Genomic DNA, 26,215 nt, shown 5'->3' on the forward strand with positions numbered 1-26,215 from the left:
GAGAGAGGGAGTGAACGAGAGAGGGAGTGAACGAGAGAGAGGGAGTGAACGAGAGAGGGGGAGTGAACGAGAGAGGGAGTGAACGAGAGAGAGGGAGTGAACGAGAGAGAGGGAGTGAACGAGAGAGGGAGTGTGTGAACGAGAGAGGGAGTGTGTGAACGAGAGAGGGAGTGAACGAGAGAGGGAGTGAACGAGAGAGGGAGTGAACGAGAGAGAGGGAGTGAACGAGAGAGAGGGAGTGAACGAGAGAGGGAGTGAACGAGAGAGAGGGAGTGAACGAGAGAGGGGGAGTGAACGAGAGAGGGAGTGAACGAGAGAGAGGGAGTGAACGAGAGAGGGAGTGTGTGTGAACGAGAGAGGGAGTGTGTGTGAACGAGAGAGGGAGTGAACGAGAGAGGGAGTGAACGAGAGAGGGAGTGAACGAGAGAGAGGGAGTGAACGAGAGAGAGGGAGTGAACGAGAGAGGGGGAGTGAACGAGAGAGAGTGTGTGTGAACGAGAGAGGGAGTGTGTGTGAACGAGAGAGGGAGTGAACGAGAGAGGGAGTGAACGAGAGAGAGGGAGTGAACGAGAGAGAGGGAGTGAACGAGAGAGAGGGAGTGAACGAGAGAGAGGGAGTGAACGAGAGAGAGGGAGTGAACGAGAGAGAGGGAGTGAACGAGTGAGAGGGAGTGAACGAGTGAGAGGGAGTGAACGAGAGAGAGGGAGTGTGTGTGAACGAGAGAGGGGGAGTGAACGAGAGAGAGGGAGTGAACGAGAGAGAGTGTGTGTGAACGAGAGAGGGAGTGAACGAGAGAGGGAGTGAACGAGAGAGGGAGTGAACGAGAGAGAGGGAGTGAACGAGAGAGAGGGAGTGAACGAGAGAGAGGGAGTGAACGAGTGAGAGGGAGTGAACGAGAGAGAGAGTGTGTGTGAACGAGAGAGGGGGAGTGAACGAGAGAGAGGGAGTGAACGAGAGAGAGTGTGTGTGAACGAGAGAGGGAGTGAACGAGTGAGAGGGAGTGAACGAGAGAGAGTGTGTGTGAACGAGAGAGGGAGTGAACGAGAGAGGGAGTGAACGAGAGAGAGGGAGTGAACGAGAGAGAGGGAGTGAACGAGAGAGAGGGAGTGAACGAGAGAGAGGGAGTGAACGAGAGAGAGGGAGTGAACGAGAGAGAGGGAGTGAACGAGTGAGAGGGAGTGAACGAGAGAGAGAGTGTGTGTGAACGAGAGAGGGGGAGTGAACGAGAGAGAGGGAGTGTGTGTGAACGAGAGGGGGAGTGAACGAGAGAGAGGGAGTGTGTGTGAACGAGAGAGGGGGAGTGAACGAGAGAGAGGGAGTGTGTGTGAACGAGAGAGGGGGAGTGAACGAGAGAGAGGGAGTGTGTGTGAACGAGAGAGGGGGAGTGAACGAGTGAGAGGGAGTGAACGAGAGAGAGTGTGTGTGAACGAGAGAGGGAGTGAACGAGAGAGGGAGTGAACGAGAGAGGGAGTGAACGAGAGAGGGAGTGAACGAGAGAGGGAGTGAACGAGAGAGGGAGTGAACGAGAGAGAGGGAGTGTGTGTGAACGAGAGAGGGGGAGTGAACGAGAGAGAGGGAGTGTGTGTGAACGAGAGAGGGGGAGTGAACGAGAGAGAGGGAGTGTGTGTGAACGAGAGAGGGGGAGTGAACGAGTGAGAGGGAGTGAACGAGAGAGAGTGTGTGTGAACGAGAGAGGGAGTGAACGAGAGAGGGAGTGAACGTGAGAGGGAGTGAACGAGAGAGGGAGTGAACGAGAGAGAGGGAGTGAACGAGAGAGAGGAAGTGAACGAGAGAGAGGGAGTGAACGAGTGAGAGGGAGTGAACGAGAGAGAGAGTGTGTGTGAACGAGAGAGGGGGAGTGAACGAGAGAGAGGGAGTGTGTGTGAACGAGAGAGGGGGAGTGAACGAGAGAGAGGGAGTGTGTGTGAACGAGAGAGGGGGAGTGAGAGGGAGTGAACGAGAGAGAGAGTGTGTGTGAACGAGAGAGAGGGAGTGTGTGTGAACGAGAGAGGGGGAGTGTGTGTGAACGAGAGAGAGTGTGTGTGAACGAGAGAGAGTGTGTGTGAACGAGAGAGAGTGTGTGTGAACGAGAGAGGGAGTGAACGAGAGAGGGAGTGAACGAGAGAGGGAGTGAACGAGAGAGAGGGAGTGAACGAGAGAGAGGGAGTGAACGAGAGAGGGGGAGTGAACGAGAGAGGGGGAGTGAACGAGAGAGGGAGTGTGTGTGAACGAGAGAGGGAGTGAACGAGAGAGGGAGTGAACGAGAGAGAGGGAGTGAACGAGAGAGAGGGAGTGAACGAGAGAGAGGGAGTGAACGAGTGAGAGGGAGTGAACGAGAGAGAGGGAGTGTGTGTGAACGAGAGAGGGGGAGTGAACGAGTGAGAGGGAGTGAACGAGAGAGAGAGTGTGTGTGAACGAGAGAGAGGGAGTGTGTGTGAACGAGAGAGGGGGAGTGTGTGTGAACGAGAGAGAGTGTGTGTGAACGAGAGAGAGTGTGTGTGAACGAGAGAGAGTGTGTGTGAACGAGAGAGGGAGTGAACGAGAGAGGGAGTGAACGAGAGAGGGAGTGAACGAGAGAGAGGGAGTGAACGAGAGAGAGGGAGTGAACGAGAGAGGGGGAGTGAACGAGAGAGGGGGAGTGAACGAGAGAGGGAGTGTGTGTGAACGAGAGAGGGAGTGAACGAGAGAGGGAGTGAACGAGAGAGAGGGAGTGAACGAGAGAGAGGGAGTGAACGAGAGAGAGGGAGTGAACGAGTGAGAGGGAGTGAACGAGTGAGAGGGAGTGAACGAGAGAGAGGGAGTGTGTGTGAACGAGAGAGGGGGAGTGAACGAGTGAGAGGGAGTGAACGAGAGAGAGTGTGTGTGAACGAGAGGGAGTGAACGAGAGAGGGAGTGAACGAGAGAGGGAGTGAACGAGAGAGAGGGAGTGAACGAGAGAGAGGGAGTGAACGAGAGAGAGGGAGTGAACGAGAGAGAGGGAGTGAACGAGTGAGAGGGAGTGAACGAGAGAGAGGGAGTGTGTGTGAACGAGAGAGGGGGAGTGAACGAGTGAGAGGGAGTGAACGAGAGAGAGTGTGTGTGAACGAGAGAGGGAGTGTGAGTGAACGAGAGAGGGAGTGAACGAGAGAGAAGGAGTGAACGAGAGAGAGGGAGTGTGTGTGAACGAGAGAGAGGGAGCGAACGAGAGAGGGGGAGCGAACGAGAGAGGGGGAGCGAACGAGAGAGGGGGAGCGAACGAGAGAGGGGGAGCGAACGAGAGAGGGGGAGCGAACGAGAGAGGGGGAGCGAACGAGAGAGGGAGTGTGTGTGAACGAGAGAGGGAGTGTGTGTGAACGAGAGAGAGGGAGTGAACGAGAGAGAGGGAGTGTGTGTGAACGAGAGAGGGAGTGTGTGTGAACGAGAGAGAGAGTGAACGAGAGAGAGGGAGTGAACGAGAGAGAGGGAGTGAACGAGAGCGAGGGAGTGAACGAGAGAGAGGGAGTGAACGAGAGAGGGAGTGAACGAGAGAGAGGGAGTGAACAAGTGAGAGGGAGTGTGTGTGAACGAGAGAGAGGGAGTGAACGAGAGAGGGAGTGAACGAGAGAGGGGAGTGAACGAGAGAGAGGGAGTGAACGAGAGAGAGGGAGTGAACAAGTGAGAGGGAGTGTGTGTGAACAAGAGAGGGAGTGAACGAGAGAGGGGAGTGAACGAGAGAGAGGGAGTGAACGAGTGAGAGGGAGTGAACGAGAGAGAGGGAGTGTGTGTGAACGAGAGAGGGGGAGTGAACGAGTGAGAGGGAGTGAACGAGAGAGAGTGTGTGTGAACGAGAGAGGGAGTGTGAGTGAACGAGAGAGGGAGTGAACGAGAGAGAAGGAGTGAACGAGAGAGAGGGAGTGTGTGTGAACGAGAGAGAGGGAGCGAACGAGAGAGAGGGAGCGAACGAGAGAGGGGGAGCGAACGAGAGAGGGGGAGCGAACGAGAGAGGGGGAGCGAACGAGAGAGGGAGTGTGTGTGAACGAGAGAGGGAGTGTGTGTGAACGAGAGAGAGGGAGTGAACGAGAGAGAGGGAGTGTGTGTGAACGAGAGAGAGAGTGAACGAGAGAGAGGGAGTGAACGAGAGAGAGGGAGTGAACGAGAGAGAGGGAGTGAACGAGAGAGAGGGAGTGAACGAGAGAGAGGGAGTGAACAAGTGAGAGGGAGTGTGTGTGAACGAGAGAGAGGGAGTGAACGAGAGAGGGAGTGAACGAGAGAGGGGAGTGAACGAGAGAGAGGGAGTGAACGAGAGAGAGGGAGTGAACAAGTGAGAGGGAGTGTGTGTGAACGAGAGAGGGAGTGAACGAGAGAGGGGAGTGAACGAGAGAGAGGGAGTGAACGAGAGAGAGGGAGTGAACAAGTGAGAGGGAGTGTGTGTGAACGAGAGAGGGAGTGTGTGTGAACGAGAGAGAGGGAGTGAACGAGAGAGAGGGAGTGAACGAGAGAGAGGGAGTGAACGAGAGAGAGGGAGCGAACGAGAGAGAGGGAGCGAACGAGAGAGAGGGAGCGAACGAGAGAGGGAGCGAACGAGAGAGGGAGCGAACGAGAGAGGGAGCGAACGAGAGAGGGAGTGAACGAGAGAGGGAGTGTGTGTGAACGAGAGAGGGAGTGTGTGTGTATGTATGATGGGGAGGAGCAAGCAGGTCAAGCGGAGGCACAGGCACAATGAGAATGAGGAAGCGTGCGATTGGAGGATGATGGGGAGGAGGCGGGGCAGAGGCGGGAACACAGCTGACCTGGGGGCGGGGCTTCGTCACAGGGCTGCACGAGGAGGCGTGGCCTGCTTTCCTGGGGCTATAGGGGCGCTCAGGGGCGTGGCTTCTCGACCGAGACGCCCGGCGACGGGGCGAGCGTTGCTTCTCCACGGGGAGGAAGAGTCGGCGCTCCTCTTCCTCCTCCGGGCCGTCGGGAGAGAACGACACCACGATGCGCTGGCCCAGGACGTCTTCGTTCTCCATGCGCTTGTGCGCGCGTTCAGCCGCACTAGCACTAGCGAACCGGAGCACGGCGCAGCCGCCGGACACTCCCAACACCTTCCCTCCACAGTTATTGGAGAGGCGCTGGAGCCGGTTCGCCACAGCTTTGGCGTCGCGGTGTGTGGGAAGGTGGTGCACAAACAGAAGGTTGAAACTGGGCTGAGGAGCAGACACACAAACAGCACTCTGGGAGATCTGAGATGAGGATGGAGCTGCCGGTGGGAGCTTTAAATAACGGGATCTCATTAGGAATCTCAGAGCATGGAGTCACACAGGTTTATGATCACATGATTACAACAGCAGCATCTGTCTTCAAACAGAAACACCAGCTGTTTTCTGGCAAATCAGAGCTCAAAATGCAGAACCACATGCAGTCAGGAACAGTGTTGGGGAAAGTTACTTTTAAAAGTAATGCATTACAATATTGCATTAAAAAAAAGTAACTAATTGCATTAGTTACTTTTTATGAAAAGTAATGCGTTACATTACTTTTGCATTACTTTTTCTCACCTAGGCTGGGCTTGCATTTTTGTTTTTTAATAACAACAAAAAATATTTATATTTTTTGGCAAATGTTAAGGCCCTTTCACACCAAAAGTGAAGTGATTAAGCCTCAGGCTGAAGGAAATGCAGATTTACTCCTGTACAGTAGAGGGCGCCGCTCAAACCTTTCAGCTGCTGTTATTCTGGATTAAAGAACAATAGGATACAGGAGAAGTTGTTCAACACTCTTATTTCTAAATCTAATCTAAAGTAATTTTTGCTTATTAGTACGGTGGAATTAGATCATTGAAGGTCAGCAGCAAACACATTGGTTAATAAAGTGAGATTAAATACATAAAGTATATTTGTGTAATTTAATAGTTAAAATTCTGAGATGGCATTTTACTGTTTTTATTCATTTTGAGGAATACTGACTGTTTTCGTGGCAGTGAGATGAGTAAATGCATGTTCACATTTAGTCTAGAACTAAAATAACCATCATGTTCACACACACACCTCACATTATTTCTCTCAACATGGAGAGCTGTCAGTCAATAAATGTGAAACAGTAACTAGCGCTACTTATTTGAAAAAGTAACTTCGATATTTTGTTGTAAATTGAAAAAGTAATGCGTTCCTTTACTAGTTACTTGGAAAAGTAATCTGATTACATAACTCAAGTTACTCGTAATGAGTTCCCCAACACTGGTCAGGAATATAGAGGGAGTGAGGCTGACCTGTGACTTGACGACCATCCCGGGCGGGAGGTCCGAGACGAACTCCTCGAAGGCGACGCGCCGGTGTGCGTGCTGCAGGAGAGCGGGCGAGGCCTGGCTCTTGTGCACCAGGATCACCTGGAAGCCGTGCCGATGCCTCAGGTCGCTCAGCTCACTGGCGAAGTTCACATCCGCTGCGTGAAGAACAGACAGATTTCAGGTTAGCTTGATGTGTGATATGATTGTTATGTGTAATGCACAATTAATCTCTTAAAGATCAGTCTCGATGTAAACACCCACGCGATCTTATTCCTAAATGACAATGATTTGGCGATGTCCATTAAACACGTACGATCACAGCGAACATTCAGATCTGAGCTGAGCCAGAGAGAGCAGTTGTCATGTATATGTATATTATTTCTGTTGCAATAATTCAGATTACTTTCGCAGAAGTACTGGGATGAAAATTTACAGTTCAGTGTCTAAAGCAAATCACCTTTCAAAAAATAAATCACTTGACGCTTGTAATAAATATTTGTATTAATGACATCGTTGCACCAGTAGGTGGCGACGAGTGACTGTTAAATGTATTTGTCATTGAATCATTAATACAAGACACTCGTAAAAAAAAAAAAAAAAAAAGAGAGAATTCAGCCAATAATGAAACAAGTGAAGTCTTCATGAGAGTCATTGAATCATTCACTCAACCAGATTAGACTGTTTTGCTGAGCGTGTTATTGTTATTGTGTTATTCGCAAAGTTGTGAATTTAACTTGTGCGCAAAAAATGGAATATAGTTTTCCCATCTCATGTGTTCAAGAGAACAAAATCATCACTTCCTGGGAAATTAGTGCAAATTATCTGTAATAAAACTAAGTTTCTGCAATCTTTCTCTTTTTCCCTCCGTCATAAACGAGTGTCTCAGAGCGTCAGACGAAACACAGTAAACGCGGTCGTGTTCTCTAGCGTTCGGATGCTGGTGTTCGGGAACACACTCGTGTGTGTGAGACGCTTCTGGAGGGAATTACACCAAATCATCCTGATCACACACTTCGACTCCGGCGTTTCAGAAACACCAAACCAACATTAGAGACGCTGCGACGCCATTGGTCCGCTGGTTACTCCAGTTATCCAATCACAGCCGACGCTGAGTTTTTTGTTGCGCATAGAGGGATTTATTCACTAAATGCGATTCTTAGTTCATTCGCATGTCTTCTTATAGGATAAAAAAAAAAAAGATCTGCCTTAGAGTGCATGAGATTATGCACATTTTTAGAATTTATTCACATCTTGGCGTTTCCATCCCAAAAATCCGCTTCCCCTCCTTGCTTCAAGAGGTGGCTTAATGATATGGTTTCCTGTTTACACCTTGAAGAAATTCGGTTTTCTCTGTCTAACTCTCGAGATAAGTTCAAGAAGATCTGGGGCCCTTTCATAGAGTACATCAGGAAGGATAGACCACAAACTGGGACCTAAATGCATTGTGCTGTTTTTCTTTTAATTTTTTTAACTTTGGACAGTTATCCTTACAGAGACTTTGCCACTCCCCTTCGGCTCAGGCCTCCCTTACTCAATCTGTGTGAGTGGACGTTTTGGGGCATCTGTTCAGTGAATGGACACGTGTATTTATACTTTTTCTTTTCTATATAATGTGTAAGTGCTGGCTGTATGCATGTCTTTTTTTTTCTTGTGCCTTATTGTCTGATTTACTGCCTTTTTTTCTGTTTGTTTGTATTATGCATGTAAAAAAAAAAATCTGAATAAATAAAATGTACAAAAAAGAAAAGAAAAAGGTGAATGGAAACATAGCTAGTGACACTTGATGCGTTGAAAACACATGGATTCATTCAGTAACGAAACATCTGTGTGTTGCTCTGAGACGCACAACAGTTCTGAAGTGGATTGGAACCATTTTCGTTAGTGCAAAAACAGGCGATATGTCTAAATTGTTACTCAACTTCTTGTTTATTGAACTGTTGTATAAAATCAATATCATATTTGCAATCGTGCTGATATTCGGGAAAAATAGCAATCTTGCTGATGTGATAATGTTTGACTATATCATCACTATATCAATATAAATATATACCAAAACTCAAAATACAGGGGAATTTTTTCCCTCAAACTTCAAGACATGGGCAAAAACTGCATTATAATAGACTACATCAAGCCATGTATGTGTTGCGTGTTTTTTTTTGTCATATCATACATCGTTAAAACAATTACGTTATCACCACAGACGACTCATATCATTGGTTCTTCTGCTGTTTAATAATAGCATATGTTGAAGGAGGATTCAGGAATCCACTGCTTTATTGTATATCTAATGAGTGATTATAATCAAGGTATTAATCAATATTTTTCCTTCTAAATATCAAATGAGTTGAATGACTTCTCTAAGCTTATGAGATTTACTTCATTATAAAAGTTACCATTGTGATCACCAGAAGGTCTTCAACATGTGTTAAAACATACATCTGTTCTTCTAGCTCACCATGACGACTATGTGTCACAAGGGTCATTGGAAACAATAGTTTAAGTGAACATTTCTTTGTTAAAGCCTCACTTTCCAGTTAGACTAAAGTGTAGCTCTCCTTGAGAGAAAGAACGTGTTATCTGGATGTTTTGAGTCGACTCTCCTGTTTATCATTAGAGCCTTGCCAAATCCAACCTTGAAGCAGCTGTGTGTGTGTGTGTGTGTGTGTGTGTGTGTGTGTGTGTGTGTGTGTGTGTGTGTGTGTGTGTGTGTGTGTGTGTGTGTGTGTGTGTGTGTGTGCGTGTGCGTGTGCGTGTGCGTGTGCGTGTGCGTGCGTGTGCGTGTGCGTGTGCGTGTGCGTGGTGAAGGGTATAACTCCTTGTGAGTCTTGAAGCTGAACTTCTGCCTGATGAATCTGCAAACTATCTTCAGTAAAAATTCTTCAATTTATTATACTTCTGAAAATTGACTGCACTTCTAACTCCTGGTCTTAATCATATCTGGTCCTTGGGTCTTTAACAATGTTCTATTATATCAAGCACTTCTATCAAAAGAGACAGATCTGATTTGTCATGATATATATTTTTGAATTGTGTGTTTGTGGACACGTACATGACACCACGATGACCGTTGCGGGAGCAGCGTGTGTGTCCGCGAATCTCCTGAGACTCTGACGCAGTTTGTCATCGGCGGCATTTTTGGCTGTAGCGTTGATGTGGGCCACCGTCACCTGAGCAGGACGAGATCAAGCCATCAATAAACAAATGCGTATGGATCATGAATCATGCTCTGGACGAGCCGTGATGCTCGTGCGCACCTGGCAGTTGTTGAGCTCCTGGATGACGGCTTTGTTCTCTTTGTTGATGTCGCACACGCAGATGAACTCGGCCTCGCGGTGTCCCTGAAAGAAGCGATCTCGGAGTCTCTGCACCACCGTCGCAGCCGAGCGTCCGCTGGGAACCGCACAGTTCTCGATGTCCCAGAACACCCCGATGGGGGGCAGCGTTTCCAGCGCGCCGCTCTCTGAAGAACCTGCACACACACACCCTCAGTGTCCACACTAGCCATCCTAAACAGTAATAAGTGTTGCACACTGCAAAAAGGCTTTTCTTACTCCGTATTTTTGTCTTGTTTCCAGTCCAAATATCTAAAATATTCTTAAATCAAGATGCATTTACTAGATGAGTAAAAATAACAAGATATTATGTCTTGTTTTCCGGGGGACTTAATCTAAATTAAGCGAGTTGTTGTTTTAAAAAAAAAAATTCTGCCAATGGGGTCTGAAGAATAATGTTAATTCTTACAAAAACAAGATTATTTTTCTTTCCCCATTGGCAGATCATTTTGCTTGTTTTAAGCAACAACTCAAGTTAGATTTACCCAGAAAACAAGACTTAATATCTTATGGCACTTAACTACTTTAGTAAATGCTTCTTGATTTAAGAATTTTTAGATATTTGGACTGGAAACAAGACAAAAATATTAAGTAAGAAAAGCATTTTTGCAAGTGCAAAGCATGTTGAAGAGAGTGTGCCAGAAGTCCCCGGATGATCTACTATTCCCAGTGGATTTTGGAAGTGTGGATGCGTGCTCACTATAAAGGCTAATATTACCCACAACCCACTGCGCTTTGGAGGAGGAACTACAAACACGAGTAAAGAGTGTTAAACTACAAAACATGGTGGATATGCTTATCTATTAATGTTTAGATAAAGGTTTGAGTGACTAATCAAAGTTTAACCTGATAAAAAAATATATTTATTTAACGTTATCCGTGTTATAGTTTATCTGCAATAACAGTGTGGAGCTTCAGAAAGATCTGTTTGGCCATTCACTTTTAAATGCATCATTCTGCATTAATATGAGGAGAGTCTCGCATGAGAGACCCGCAGATCATCGGGATTCTGCATTTCTCTAATGGAGGATTTTATCTTTGACAAGATGATTGACAGGCCAGTTTACAATGACAGAGTGTTTCAGAGCTACTGTTAAAGACGCATGACGTGATAGTTTGTCCCAAAGCTCGTCTACTCTTCTCTACTTTCTTCTCAAATAGAGTACACACTTTTAGGGCGCAGTATAAGCACTCGTCCACTTTCTCCAGAGTCACACCAGCCATCCGGAAGTTCGTGCTTCATAGTGTACACTAGTTAGTTTGTAACAAACTCTGTACGGTTGCACTATCTGTTCAGAATGTAAGTGTGTGTAAATATAACAGGGCTTCTGCGGGTTTATGAAGGAACATTTAATATGATCTCTAAATGTAAATGTCTAAAGATAAACAACGTATTAGCGACACTTCAGAGGTTTAAAACACAACGTTCAAGATATCCATCACTTTTTCATTCGTTTTAGAAAAAAAGTAGCTTGAATACTCTAACTTTTCCTGTATCTTCTGATCACACCACACAAAAAGATGTTCTTTCGTATTTTTCTTCTTGTTTTCCAGTGCAATTGTCTGAAGATTTTTAAATCAAGATACATTCACTAGATATGCACAATGACATCACTGATTGCTTCTATTGCTCTCATCATTTGTAAGTCACTTTGGATTAAAGCAGCTATTAAATGTTTTTTTTTTTTTTTTAACTGATCAAAATTAAGTGAGTTTGTGCTCAAAACCAACAAATATCTGCCAATGGGGTGTCATGTAATTTAGTGATTCTGAAAGGTCAATTTAGCTCAAAAGGAATTATGAATTAATTTATAGGGAATTGGAAAGAATCACTTATTACGGCCGAGCAAATGACTCGTCCAGGGAGCAACTATCAGCTCTGCAGCGGATATATATATCCAAACTATAGTGAAACACTATTTATTAGCAAGGTAACTTAGATCAGCAGTTTAAGACATTAAACACAAAAAAGAATGTATTGATTATTCTAACACATAAAACTAACATCTGACACAAACACACGCACACACATTCATACGAGTTACAGAAAGAAAGAGTGAGGAAAGAATAAGTTTTAAGAGTGAGATGATGAAATCCCAAGTTTCTATATGCACTTATAAGACCTGACCTGAACGAACCATCAATCATTAATGTAACCCTTCTGTCGTTTCTTAGGCGGGTTATTAAATCTATATCAATGCACCAGTTCAGCTTACGAGTCTGGAGGCTACTTGCTTGTCTTTGCTTTTGGGGATTCCCTTGTCAGTGTGAAAGGGGTTTTCCTGGGGCGACCAATCACGTGGTGTGCTGGCGGATGGATGGAAAGTCTTTGTTTGAAGCTGGCTTTGCAGTCGAATCGTGGACCGAAACTTTGCCGCAAAACTTAACTTAGAACCGAGACTCACAACAGAAAAGAAAGGAAACTAAGAAAAGAAATAAAATTGAGACGAGAGTAGATTATGTCTGGTATGAAGCTGTTTAACCCATGAGTCTAGTGACTCCGTCATGGCTTCTCCATGATGGTTTTCGAATCTACTATTCTCTTCTCCCGCTCTAAGCTTTGTTCGGGTCCAAAGATTTTAAACTCAAGTGTTTGTCCAGCCTCCTGGATGAGTTCTGACCAATCAGACACTGCCTTTATTTGAGAGGTGGCATTTTCTTCACCTCTCATCGTAAATCATGCGTTATCTGTGATCTCCTTACTCCCCAGCGCTAGCAGAGAGGACTGAGGCCACAGTTTAGACATCATTACTATTATAAGAATACGAAACATTTTACACAGATTTCAATCAAGCCATCTTTTGAATCAAGAACATACGATCGTACTGATAGGAAACAAGGCGCACTTTCATTCAAAAATCTAGCAGTTATGACAATTACTGACTTATACGGGATCTAAGCATATTAGACACACATATAGGTTGTAGAATATAGATATAATATATAATATATCTATATAGCAATATAGAATTATGTAGTTGAACGATGTTTGAATATAAGTCCATCAAGAATTGTTTTGGGATGATTGTGTATTTTTGTAGTTAAAGTCTCAGTCTCTTTGGTTTTAGGAGACTTCAACCTTGGGGTCATTGAGAGGTCCTTAAGGAGGAGGAGGTCTGTTTTCTATATCCGTCGTGGGATCTGCAACATCTGCCGTTATGGAATGGAATGTGGAATGTTGAGTTCTGTGTGGAATTATGTTTGAACAAATCACCTGGAAGATTCATTTGTGTTTGGTTCGCCCTCAAACCTTACATTTTACATAATTCAAAGGGAAGTTTTCATAACTCATTGAAAGATATTTGTTCTTGTTTTAAGCATAAACTCAGCATAAACTCACATTTTACATCATCTCAAGTAAATGTACCAAAGATGTTTAGATTTTTGTAATGGAAAACTGGACAAAAACACTAAGGAACATTTTTTTTTTGCCATGCATTTAATGCCATAACTATGAATTTTATGAAGTATATCTGCTCTGTGTGATGGATTATTTTTAATTAATCATAACTAACTTTCTTTTTCTTGCAGGATTAATTTTGATATGCTGGTGGAAACTAAATGTCTCCAACACTTTGGTCAAAGTCAGTGTGTGTCTGAATCTGAGAAAAGGGGAAATGAAACTAGACTGTTGTCTAAATATAGAAACTTGTGAGTTTGAGTAACAAAGTGAAGTAGCTCAAGAAATAAGGATTTGCTTCTCCCTAGTAACAGAAGGGTTTGCTGAATTATACGTGTGAAGAGCCAATCATACTGTACAAAAATGATGTAATGAATCATGTCACATTTGCCATGCTCCCATTCTATAAAAACTGTTGTATTCTTTTTGCTGGTGGGATTCTCCCTGAAACTGGGATTCTCCCTGAAACTGGGATTCTCCCTGAAACTGGGATTCTCCCTGAAACTGGGATTCTCCCTGAAACTGGGATTCTCCCTGAAACTGGGATTCTCCGGTCGTGATTTAAGCATATTCGAAGGCACTGTCTGGAGAATGTTTGATTATTGCTGCGCATCAGGCTAGACACTACAGATGTTACTTCTCTCCTCAAGTCATAGTGTTTTAGTGGAGCAGGTTAGTGGAACACTAAAGACCTTATTCACAAGTGATGGTGTTCAAAAAGGCTGAGATGTCGACCGGCTCAAAGCCAGTTGTCGACTGTAGACGCAGTGCTAGTATAAATGGAGACGCCCCAGGCAAACTTAAGTCAGGTGCGTAGATGGACTTCTAAGTCCTTTTTAAGGCCTTAATTTGTGTAAAAGTGAATTAAGACATTTTAAGGCCAGCAGAAATTCTAATGTATAAAGGATTGTTGGGTAAAATTGATGCAATTCAGTCAGCCTGCTATTTTATTTCAACAATTTCTCCTGGTCAGAGGTTTCCAAAAATATTTAGTTTATACACAGAGTTACGTTGCAACTATATGTAATGGTGCAACGCAAAAGTATTTAGTAAGCTGTGTTCCTCCTTTTCATCAAAACTAGGTTGTAACTCCTCAGCTCACTATCAACAGTAAAACAATGTGCATCTGGTGTGTGTACAGACCATATTTCTGTGGGGTTTTGCCGAGGTGGACACCCAGGAGACCGTCGGAAGAAACTCCCGTCACGCCGCAGCCGTTGCACACCGGGACGGGCGGAGGAATGTTCGGCCAAACCTTCTCCGAGTCGACACGCAAGCTCTAAAAAGCAGAAGAGACTGATGTCAGATTTCAGCGCAGAATCCACACGAGAGCCGCTTTACCACGTTCCTGCCTCGCCTTCAGTGGCTGCGCTTACATGCAACCGAATCATCCGCTAGTAATCGGATTGACGGATCAATCGCACTGAAAAGCCTTCCTGTAAACACCATAATCCAGGGTTCCTCAAACTCGGTCCCGGAGAGCCACTGTCCTGCTCCAACACTGATCAAACACACCTGAGCAAGCTAATCAATGTCTTCAGGATCACTAGAAACTCACAGCTAGGTGTGTTTGATCAGGTTTGGAGCTAAACTGTGCAGGACAGTGGCCCTCCAGGACCGAGTTTGAGGAACCTTGCATTAACTGATCCGATTGAGCTCGATCCCAATGAAAGGGGGGTTTATTCCTATTCTAATCCGATCGAGAGAACATTTAAACACTTGATCGGATTGAAAACCCAAACTGAAAGGACTGCGCATGTGCAACGATGTAGAAATAGCGTACTGACGTGCAGAACGAGCTGTTCTTCTGTTGACTAAAGTGTCGTATAAATGAGTGTCTCATCATTCTATAATCCTCCTTTAAAGTGAAGCAGGACAACGGCCCACCAGTGCTCGTTTCAGACTCATCCACAGACGACTGGTTTTGGACAGTTTTACAGCTTGATAAATATAAGAGTACGGCACAACGTTCCAAATTAATTTTATACCCTATAAATCCTAAAAGAAAACTCAGAACTTCACAAAAATTGATGAGCATATCATAACATGGTGAAGAAGCATGCGAGATCGGACCATAGGTGGCGCTATAACTGGCAAAAAGCCTTCATTCTTATTAGGGGTTCAAGCATGAAATGCTGAAACCCTATTGTAATTGTAAGGATTTGTAAAACGCATCGCGCAGGGCAAACCGTAAGGCCTAGAGATGTGAAACCTGGCCAGATGGTAGGCCTCAGTTTGGGGACAACCTATCAGAGTGTGACCCCGATTGGCCCATAGGTGGCGCTACAGCAACCAAAAGTTCAAAATCGCACATAACTCTTAGACCGTTTGTCCCAGGATCAAGTGTCTTATATCGTTGGAATCCTTGGCTCAAGGCGGACAAAATGGCTATCTCCGATTTGGATGTAGGCAGGGAAAATTTTCTGCTATGTCGAATTTTGTCCAAAACCTACTTTTGCGAACTAGTCCCTGGTTTTTCACCCGATCGGAACCAAACCAGTCTAGGACAATTCTCTGGACTCTCTAGATCAATAATTAATCGAAAAACAGTTGAACTTAGGCATGTGGGTGGCTGTAACAAGGTCATTTAGAAAAGGGGCGTGGCAAAATACACTCAAAAGCCTATAAATCCAAAAGGAAAACTCAGAACTTAACAAAAATTGATGAGCATATGTGTCAGAACACGGTGAAGAAGGCTCAATGTCTCCAAATTATGGCCAGAAATGTATTAAATATATTAAGCCTGCTGTTTATAACAAATAAAGGACCAATGTAGGAGGATAGTTATTTGCAAACAGTGGGAAACTCTATATTCGTGGAGTGTGTGCATGTCAAAAATCAACGCGATCACTTGTTTAGCGTTCATGTAAACACTACATGAATGACTTCAGTCCGACTGAAACAGACGTTGAGCATGTAAACGCAGCCAGTGAGCGAGCGATCGGATCCACCAACCTTTCTCCAGCAGTCCTGCACACAGTGAGCGCCCGCCACACACCGCGTCGAGTGCTGGAGTGAGCTAGAGCAGAGGTGAGGGGGTGAGGACGGGTCACCGTGTGGGAAACGACACTGACAGTGTTTACACAGAGAGGAGCCGGTGTGTATCGGCCTCAGAGCGGCGCAGTGTGACGCTGGAGGAGAGTGTGTGTGTGTGTGAGAGCGGGGGAGATACAGAGGAAAGCCTCCACCGGTGACGCCGCTCGAGCTCTTCTGCAGACGAACGCTCGCCTCACAGCAGGAACACACGCTTACGCTGAGACACGGGTGTGTGCGCGGGCCGGCGCTGTGGGGGGGCGGCGGAGGCACGTCCTTCAGCTCCAGGACCGGCTTACGGACCTCCATGGAATCGCTCTGGAGAAACAGACAGACAGACAGATGTGTCAGCATCTAAGGCTACTTTCACAGAAAAAATGTAATTACAAAAATACAAATATCATATAAATACAATAAAAAGTCATATTATACAATTTTTTTTGAATTTACAAAACCTTTTCAGGCATAATCTTATTAAATAGGTGAAATAACTTTATAAAAGAGCGTTCTACTTGTATCATACCCAGGACAGTCCAATAACATGAGTGTGGAGAAACACAGAAGCATCGAGACCTTCACTAGAACAGAACTGGAGTGTGTTCCCCGTACAACGGCGTAACTCGCTGCTTCACTACTATAGTACGACACGTCGCTGAAGAAATCAACTAGCTCTAGTCACGACTGTTTCCCGAAACCGTACTGTCGCAAATTAGTCGTTCAACCACGCTGGTTAAAGATGTCACGCATGTGTTGGAGTAATGACTACTGTTAATGAATTAATGCGAGATGTTTTGCTATAGATTACAGACATGTCATCTGACGACTATTTCTCATGTTTCTCATTTTTCTTTATTCCCAAATTCAATCATAGACTCGTTCTTACGCACTAGAGCTCGTTCACACTCTTCAAAAACAACACTTTAAATCTCTTGACAAACTAAAAGACGTAATAGAAGGTTACCAATGAGGAACCAATGAGGTTCATTCTCGTGTTACAGCTCGTTTGAGCTTCAGCAAGAGGTCTGTTCTCACACGCAAGCTTTGGTTCATCTTCACTGATCAGTTTAAATGTGAATAAAAGCCGAAATTCAATCTATTCATCTTATAAAGCGATCGAGTCTCTTCAGAAAATTTTGACTAAGCCGCTCAATTCATATGAATTTGTTTTACGAACTCTTTATGTCAAAGTGGTAGTTGCGTAGCTGTCAATGGAGGGACACAAATAGCTCAGATTTCCTCAAATATCTTCACTTGTGGTCTGAAGATGAATGGAAGTCTTACAGGTTTGGAAAGACATGAGGGTGAGTCACTAATTAATGACTGAATTTTCATTTTGGGTGAACTATCCCTTTAAGGCTTTCCACAGTGCTCTGCGATCTAGGTTAAAGGTCACTTTAGTGCTACATGGCAGGTCGTATCAGCCCTCATACACATCTCACCTGTGAGTGCAAGCAGTCGGTGAGTTTGCAGAAGCTTCACAACAGCTGAACATCCCACCTGTCTGACATCATCATCACCAGCACCTGCAGAGGAAACAGCACACCTGACCCCCGATCAGTGCTGAACTAACGCTACAGCGGCTCAACAAGCGCTAACTGGCGGGAAAACACCAGTAAAAGCCTTTTAAATGAACGAAAACAAACGCAAACGGCCGTTAATCAGTCAAATTAAAGCTAGTGACGGTCACATGAGAGTCAGATTCTCACAAACGCTGCTAGTTTTCACGAGTTTCTGTGTTCAGTGTTTGTTTTGTTTACACATGAACCGTGTCTCGCTCGTAGACTGCTCCGTCCCTGTCAGTCGCTGTTCATAGTTTCGTGGAAACATTAGAAAACACATATCCGACTAAGAAAACTGACTGTTTAATGTATTTAATGAGAGATTTCGAATCAATAACAGCTCACCGTCTCACGCTGACCGCAGTGCCGCCAGCCGTCTCCCTGGTTACCAGACTTCCGACTGATCAGTGCCGTAAAGCCAACGCAGATGTCGTAAAATGAGCATCGCTTCCACAAGAAAGCGGAAACGGTTTGCAGTGTTTACCTCTAAATATTAAATCATTTAAATTAAATAATAGAAAACTACGTGCGAGTAATTTACCTTGACAGGTATGAAAATATACGTTCAGCACCATACAAACATTAAACAACCCTTAATCACTCGATTTATCTGAAGTTTTATCATTTATTAACGAGTCAGTCGGTTGTGGAAATGTAAAATGTTACACAAGCCCAATAAACGATTCTTCATGTGTGCTGGCATTAGTACAGGTGAAATGTTTATTAATGACACACATTATGAAGAAAATATTCATGCACATGAAGAAGCAAAACAGTTATTATAATAACTCATCCCTCAACACAGCTCTTATTGCTGTAAAAGCCTTCCTGACCGCATTAAAGCCCTCCAAACTGAGTACACACTGACTACAAATGGTTAAATACACACATATATAAAGAAAGTAAAAATTAGACGACAATATGAAACAATAATAAATGTCAAGAGCTAATTTATAAAAACTTAAAAGCTAAATCTAATGTGATTTATTATGAGAAAGCTCAGTTTGCTATACAGTTCACCTGGTGCTCACCATCCATTTAGTATGAGCATATCTATACTTTGTAACTTATTTCATGATAGTTGTGACAGAGTGTTATAGTTAAACAATAACTGTGTTCTGTGGATCACACAAGTGTTTAACAGCGGCTAGTAGAACTGCCACCGTTGAGAGACTGACACAAACCATACGGTCACATCAGGGGATTCAGAGGCATCATGTCGACGGCTTCTGCACTATGACAATAAAACAGTGTTCATGTTTATATCTTTAAAAAAAAAAACAATTTGAGGGGGATTCATTAAATACAGGGAATGCAAGCATACACAATAATAATATCCTCCTGTACAATTTACAGTTCTAATGAGTCACTTGACTATATCTGGCAACAACACACACAGACAGACAGAGTGATGAACAACCTGATCACATGATCAGCGCCACGCCGAGTCTGACGGTCCGAGGAAATCTGGGGCGTTTGTAGGCGTTCATAACACGGTCTACGGCAATGAACAACTGGTGCACGTGTTTATAACAATGCTAGAGTTCAGCATATGCTGGTTTCTAATGGGGAAATAGAAGAGAAGTCAGTGAGAATCAGTTCTCTACGGTTTCACAGGTACAACAGAGTAACATGAACATGTTCGGCCTTCACACACACACCACCAGTCAGAAGTTCTGGATCTGTGAGACTTCTAATGTTTTTAACAGAAGTCTTTACTGCTCATCAAGGCTGCATTTATTAGATTAAAAATACAACAACAAAAACAGTCATATTAAATATGACAATTTAAAATGACTTTTCTGTGTGAATATATAGTAAAGTGTAATGTGATCAAACCTGAATGTTCAGCATCATTACTCCAGTCTTCAGTGTCACATGATCCTCCAGAAATCACTCTAATATGATGATTTGATGCGCAAATAACATTTATGATTATTATCAGTGTTGAAAACAGTTGTGTACAATTTTTATTCGGGATTCTTTGATGAATAGAAAGTGAATAGAAAGTATTTGAAATAGGATCTTTTGTTACATTGTAAACATCTTCACTGTCACTTTTGATCATGAATTTAATTCAGCCTTGATGAATAAAAGTATTGACTTCTTTTATTTCCCCACAAAAATAAAATAAAAATTCCTACTGACCCCACACTTTTCAACGGTAGTGTTTAATGTTACAAAAGCTTATATTTTAAATAAATGCTGTTCTTTTCAACTTTCTATTCATTAAAAAATCCTGAAATAAAACTGTAAACAATTGTTTTCAACACTGATAATAACCAGAAATGTGTCAAATCATCATATTAGAGTGATTCCTGAAGGATCATGTGACTCTGAAGACTGGAGTAATGATGCTGAAATTCAGCTTTGATCACAGGAATAAATTACACTTTACTGTATATACATATAGAAAACATCACTTTTACATCATAATAATATTTCACAGTTTTTGTGTATTTTTAATCAGAAGCGCAGCCTTGCTGAGCAGAAGAGACTTCTCTTAAAAGCATTAAGAATCGTCCCGATCCCGATGGTTTTCCTGGTAGTGCACCGGCCCTCTTCCCGCTTCACGCTTGCTCCCCGTTGTGAATCCTCTGGTGCCGCTTCAGTTCTCCGGACCGGAAGAAGTTCTTCCCGCACTGTGTGCAGTGGAACGGCCTCTCGCCCGTGTGGATGCTCTGGTGGCCCTTCAGACGCTCCAGCCGGGAGAAGCTCTTATCGCACTGGTTACAGTGGTACGGCTTCTCCCCGGTGTGGATCCGGCGATGTTCCTTCAGATGTCCCGACTCGGAGAAGCTCTTCCCGCACTGGAAACACTGATACGGCCTCTCGCCGGTGTGTGTTCTGTGATGGCGCTTCAGATCCCCGGATCTGAAGAAGCTCTTCTCGCACAGGGTGCACCGGTGCGGCCTCTCTCCGGTGTGAATGCGCTGGTGTCCGCGCAAGTGTCCCGAATCCGAGAAGGTTTTCCCGCACTGGAGGCATTTATACGGGCGCTCGCCACTGTGAATCCTCAGGTGGCGTTTGAGATCTCCGGATCTGTAGAAGCGCTTTGCGCACTGGGAGCACTGGTACGGCCTCTCGCCCGTATGCATCCTCTCGTGTTGCTTGAGATGCCCGGAGTCGGAGAAATTCTTCCCGCACTGGAGACAGTGATACGGACGCTCTCCTGTGTGGATCCTCTCGTGCCGTTTCAGATCCCCGGACGTGGGGAAGTTCTTCCCGCACTGGAAGCACGGGAACGGACGCTCTCCGCTGTGTATTCTCTGGTGTCTCTTGATGTCGTTGATCCGGAAGTACTTCCCGCAGTCCTGGCAGTGATAGGGCCGGTCCGCCGAGGGACGGTTGTTGGATTTGGGGGAATCGGGAAGAGACAGGCTTTTAGGATCGGAGTCGCCGCAACAAGCCGTGAGACACTCTCCGGTCTGTTGCTGCAGATGCTGAGCTGGTCAGGAGAGAGCAACACCATTACACACAGGGTTACACACGCTTTCTGCCTTAAACATCACATTGTTTCATTTAGGGCTGCACATTATATCGAAATATCACTAATATATATATGCATATCACAACGGCTCGCACTAACTGGGGTCATGAACAAAAGAGAAAGAGAAAATCACTCGCTGCTCTTTTGTAGCTTTAATAAGAATCAGGATATATTTAATTCATACAGTGTTTAATAATAATAAGCAGGGTTTATTTTTACATTTGATTATTGAGTTTCTGCTGTTTAATAACCCTAATGAACCCCGAGGTTTACACTGATGTTATAATAACACTTCAGTAAAACACTGATGTTCACTTTCAGAAATTTAGGGATGTTTTCTTGTCACAAAAAGACGTATGTAGGTTATATAATTTTAAAGATATTTTAAAGATAATTTAAGTTTATTTCACACACTTTAAGCATTATCGTATCGCATTATTTAATGCGTTATCGCACTTTTCTTCAATATCGTGCAGCGCTAGTTTCAATTAATACATTTTTAGCTAATGGTGATTTTGTGTATGTATATTTCTGAAATGCATAACTCAGACAGTCGCCTCTGATGATAACAGATGTAATGTGGACCATTACACACAGGATTACACACAATGCATTGCAATTTCAGACATGCATAATAATACGCAAGCATTTTCAATCTCAAAATACTGGATTCACTGGTCACACTTTACAATAAGGTTCATTAGTAAATCACATTAGTTAGCATGAACTAATAATGAACTGCACTTATACAGCATTATTAATCTTTGTTAATGTTAATTTGAACATTTACTAATACTTTATTAAAATCTTGTTAACATTAGTTAATGCACTGTGAACTAACAATGAACAGCTGTATTTTTATTATTAACTAACATTAACAAAGATTAACAAATACAGTTACAAATGTATTGCTCATGTTACTTCATACATTAACTAATGAAGCTTACTGTAAAGTGTGACCGATTCTTCCCATGAGACACCATCATCAGGTGTGGGTGTTTCAGTGTTTTTAGTCAGTTAAAGCGATAGTTCACCCATTTACTCCCTCATGACGTTCCAAACCAGTAAGACTCTCATTCATCTTCAAAACACAAATGAAGATCTTTAATGAAATCTGAGAGATTTCTGTCCCTCCATTGACAGTCTGTTCATGCGAATAAATCATCAAATAAATCCATATATCGAGCGGTTTAATCCAAGAAAAGACAATCTCATCATATGACGAACAGATTTCATTCACACATAAACATTGATCAGCCAACATAAAAGCTCAACCATGCCATGTGACCCGTGAGAACAAACCTTATTGGTTGAGCTTCCACTAGCCAAAATTGAACTGTAAACATTGTTTGCTCATGTTTATATGTGAATAAATTTAAATCAGTGCATCATATAAAGCAATTGTGTCTCTTCAGAAGACTTGATTAGACTGATCCGTTCAAAATGACTTATTTCACCCTCTCTTTATGAAGGTTTTGGGTGAAAACGCTGTCAGTGGAGGGACAGAAATCTCTCAGACTTCATTAAATATCTACATTTGTGTTTTGAAGATGAATGGAAATCTAATGGGTTTAGAACGACATGAGAGTGAGTAAATTACATAATTTTCATTTTAACACTTTAATAGTAAGCAGCTGAATAAATGCATCAGGGAAAATATATGAGCAACGTGATATAAGGATATGATTAATGAATATTATAGATGAGGTTAAAGGGTTAGTTCACCCAAACAACACTGACTTTGTTCCACAGAACAGTAAATGCTGACAGAATGATCATGTTTGGGTGAAACATGTCTCTTGAACCATTCTGCAAGACTAGTTTTTATATTCTGGTCAATTATGACCTAATACATAAACTTGTTTTTATTTCTCCCCATTTTAATTAACACACAACTGAAAAGGTGCTCGTGTTTATGAATAAAATGTAGCCTAATCGTTTACTAACTAATGTTATAAGTGCGACATTTGCAACAAAAACAACTTTTGAGACTGAAAATGACTCGTTACCACAACTATTACTCATAATTATCATTGTTTCCCCGGTAGACAGCATTATAGTGTTGGCAACATGTGGACTCCACTCGTACCAGATGTGGGCCGACACTATAATGCTGTCTGGGTCATTATATTCTGGAAGAGTTCAAATAGCACACACACATCTTTAGCTGTGCTAATATTACCGTGGTAATGATCAAATCAAGGGCAAGGAAAACAACACATATGCAAATATGAAATGCGTGCGTGACGTCACTCACCGAAATGAAAGAAATCTTCCACACTCTCGTCTTCCTCTTTGACTTTGACTCCCACGGGCCGCCCGTAGTGCTCAAACGGGCCTGAGGGCAGAAACTTAGCGCTAGAGGAGAGAGACTGGGGCAGTTTAGTGTTTGTCGACAGAGCCTGGGGCAGTTTGTTCCCGAAGTCCTAAAACAGAGTGAATAACATCACACACACCGCGAGCCGCGTCAACCGGGCCTGACAGAGGACAATATGCTACACAATAAACATGTCTGAGAGCCACTGAATATGAATATACCTCGAGATCGAGACACGCTCTTCGCATCAGATTAAATTCATTCTGTAAACGCAGCGGCGCGTGAGAGCGCTCGACACAAACAACACATCGGATAGCCTTTTAACCGGCTTTATTCTCCGTTAATCGAGCAGCCTGTGCTATTACAACAACTGAACACTCACCAGATCCATCCTACTCGTCCATTTGTGTAAATTATCAACGAAATTCATCGGTGAGCAGGAACACTAGCAGAAATCTGATATTCACCGGAACTCGCTCCTCATTATCATGAATGTCGAACAGCAGCGCCTCCTACAGCAGCGGAGGACAATCACACACACACACACACACACACACACACACACACACACACAGACAGAGAGAGAGAGAGAGAGAGAAGCAGCGGTTTGGGTGAGCAGACGTCAACGAGATGTCCCCGTTTTGTCATAGTGAGTTGAAAACATACAGAGAAATACATTCAGGGTTTGAAATTAACTTTTTCACTCACCGGCAAATTTGGCTACTAACCGGCCATTCAGAACTTCTACTAGCCAAAAGAACACACAAAAATAAACCAGATTTACTACGTTGCATCTCTGCATATATATATATATATATATATATATATATATATATATATATATATATATATATATATATATATATATATATATATATATATATATATATATAAGATAAGATGCGACGTAGTAAATCTGATTTCTTTTTTGTGTTTTTTTTATTATTATTATTTTTGAGTTATTTTTGAATTTTGTTATTCAGAACTTCTACTAGCCAAAATAAAATAAAAATAAAATAACACAAAAATAAAAAGCCAAATTGGTACTAAATTATATATTTTTTATAAATTAATATTTTATATAAATTATATATTTTGTACTAAATATATAGTAGCCATATATATATATGCTATATATTATAAAATTTGGATTTCATACATTCATTTCTAATTCAGACTAAATCCTGTCATCCAGCATCTCCTCTCTTCCGCTTTCATCCTCATCCTTTTCACCAAATATGTATTTTAGGTGTACAGATCAATACAGTACAAAGATGTAGGATATGTTGGAAAATAACAGTGTCTTTTCTGTTAACCAAATGTTTTTTAATCTTCGCTTTTGCTTCAATGCAAATGAACAAGCGTGCCGTTATTTGTTGTGTAGTGACGTGTGTGTTTAAGTAAGCAGATATGAGCAGATTTTGCAAGGTGAGTATTTGCGCTAAATCTGCGCAGATCTGGCTTAACTGAACTTGACTGAGTTAACACAAGTGACACAAACTTGGCTGTATTTGACAGCATTACCCGCCACAGTAATTTCAAACCCTGAATACATCCATCCAGAATGTTTCCATCGGCCCTTACACTGGGATCTGCTCCAGCAATCACGGCGCCATACACACTTTAGACCAGGGATGGGCAACTTCGGTCCTGTCCACTGTCCTAGTTCAGATCCAACCCTGAAAAAATCACCTGCCTGTAACTTTCTAATCCTGAGGACCTTGATTAGCTTGTTCAGGTGTGTTTGATTAGGGTTGGAGTTAATCTCTGTAGGACATTGGCCCTCCAGGACCGAAGTTGCCCATCCCTGCTTTAGATGGATAGATGGCTTTTGACTGCACTGATGTTGGAAGTGGGAAATAATTTCTGTCCTCCCGCCTCTGAGAAAATTAATAAAGTCAGCATGAAACGGCAGTACCGCTTGTCTTTTTCTTACCACGTTATGTCTGAGTGAAACGCTTCTCGAACAAGAATAAATTTTGGCGGGGCTTGATTGTGTCTGTGGGGAGGTGATTGGATGGTTGTGGTTTGCTATTGGCTGATCTCATGTGAGTGACAGGTTGCCCCGCCCTCGTCATCAGAGAAAAGAAGAGACGCTGCAAGAGGAAGATATTCTGATTTCTAGATCATTTAAAAAAAAAAAAGATTTGTATTTATTACATGGCTTGGTTGAATACTAATGTAGAATGCGGTGTGTTATTTCTTGATAACAGACGCTGCTAGGTATAACACACCGTTGCCATGAAAAACAGAGCGTTGCTATGGACGCAGGATTCTAACCGTAGAGACGGAACGGACTATTTTCTTTAGCGGAAACAATACAATCGTTTTTAAATCAATAAACTCCTTTTTAAATCAAAATTTTGGGTCAAATTATTGATTTATTTGGTAGGTAGCCATGTAATAAGCGGGATAATGTAGAGCAAGGCGGTTGTTAGCGAATACAAAACCGACAGGCTGATTCAAGCTCGGGGTCCCGATCAGCCTTTCCCATAGACTGTAAAAAATAGGCCTTTCCCTTACATATATACATAGGCTATATATATATAATAAACACTGCAATATTCAATAAACAAGGAATTGTCCGTTTTAAATTCATGGTGACTTAAGAGCATAAAGTCACAGACATTCTGAACTATATCGGCTATTGACACGTTAAAATTATTCATAAACATACAAATCTTCAGTATATTTCTCTTAAATGCAAGCCTAAAGTAGGCTATTAAAAATGAGTGTTCTGTCCCAGTGTAGTTATACAGGCATGAAAAATAGGAATATATTTGTTAGTTATAGGCTATCTAGGCCTATAGGTTTTTGACATTTAATTAGTTGGTGGACATGTAAAGGCATCTCATGAG

At 43.1% G+C, this 26,215-nt stretch overlaps 2 protein-coding genes across 7 annotated transcripts in view; both read right to left on the bottom strand.

Annotated features, from left to right (window-relative positions):
* marf1 (meiosis regulator and mRNA stability factor 1) overlaps positions 1–18,015 on the bottom strand; it is a 42,508-nt gene extending 24,493 nt beyond the window's left edge. Inside the window, exons 1-8 of one of the 4 annotated variants that reach the window (XM_081380916.1) lie at positions 17,896–18,015; positions 17,431–17,514; positions 16,211–16,309; positions 14,102–14,237; positions 9,481–9,695; positions 9,276–9,393; positions 6,209–6,381; positions 4,749–5,213 (exon numbers count right to left, since the gene is read on the bottom strand). In XM_081380916.1, coding sequence (XP_081237042.1) covers positions 4,749–5,213; positions 6,209–6,381; positions 9,276–9,393; positions 9,481–9,695; positions 14,102–14,237; positions 16,211–16,300 — 1,197 coding nt within the window. In that variant the 5' untranslated portion in view covers positions 16,301–16,309; positions 17,431–17,514; positions 17,896–18,015. Of the gene's footprint in view, positions 1–4,748; positions 5,214–6,208; positions 6,382–9,275; positions 9,394–9,480; positions 9,696–14,101; positions 14,238–15,913; positions 16,310–17,430; positions 17,515–17,895 lie in introns of all 4 variants that reach the window. The other 3 variants (XM_081380915.1, XM_081380914.1, XM_081380917.1) reach the window with 3 other exon arrangements.
* A 241-nt stretch (positions 18,016–18,256) lies between these two features.
* Positions 18,257–23,903, bottom strand: LOC308699840 (uncharacterized protein). Of its 3 annotated transcripts, XR_014031225.1 has the most exons (4): positions 23,740–23,903; positions 23,298–23,466; positions 19,929–20,998; positions 18,257–19,409 (listed from the first exon to the last, which is right to left on the bottom strand). XR_014031225.1 is itself a non-coding variant. In XM_081380919.1 (3 exons), the coding sequence occupies exons 1-3, from the start codon at positions 23,785–23,787 to the stop codon at positions 20,121–20,123; spliced, it is 1,095 nt and encodes a 364-aa protein (XP_081237045.1). In that variant the 5' UTR covers positions 23,788–23,903; the 3' UTR covers positions 18,257–20,120. The 3 variants fall into 3 exon arrangements, 2 of the variants coding, with proteins under 2 accessions (XP_081237045.1, XP_081237044.1); XM_081380919.1 differs by having other exon boundaries at positions 18,257–20,998; XM_081380918.1 differs by having other exon boundaries at positions 18,257–20,998; positions 23,579–23,848.
* Between the last annotated feature and the right edge of the window lie 2,312 nt (positions 23,904–26,215).

Source organism: Scardinius erythrophthalmus (genome assembly GCF_964197995.2).
Source record: "Scardinius erythrophthalmus genome assembly, chromosome: 12".
Taxonomy (NCBI): Eukaryota; Metazoa; Chordata; class Actinopteri; order Cypriniformes; family Leuciscidae; genus Scardinius; species Scardinius erythrophthalmus.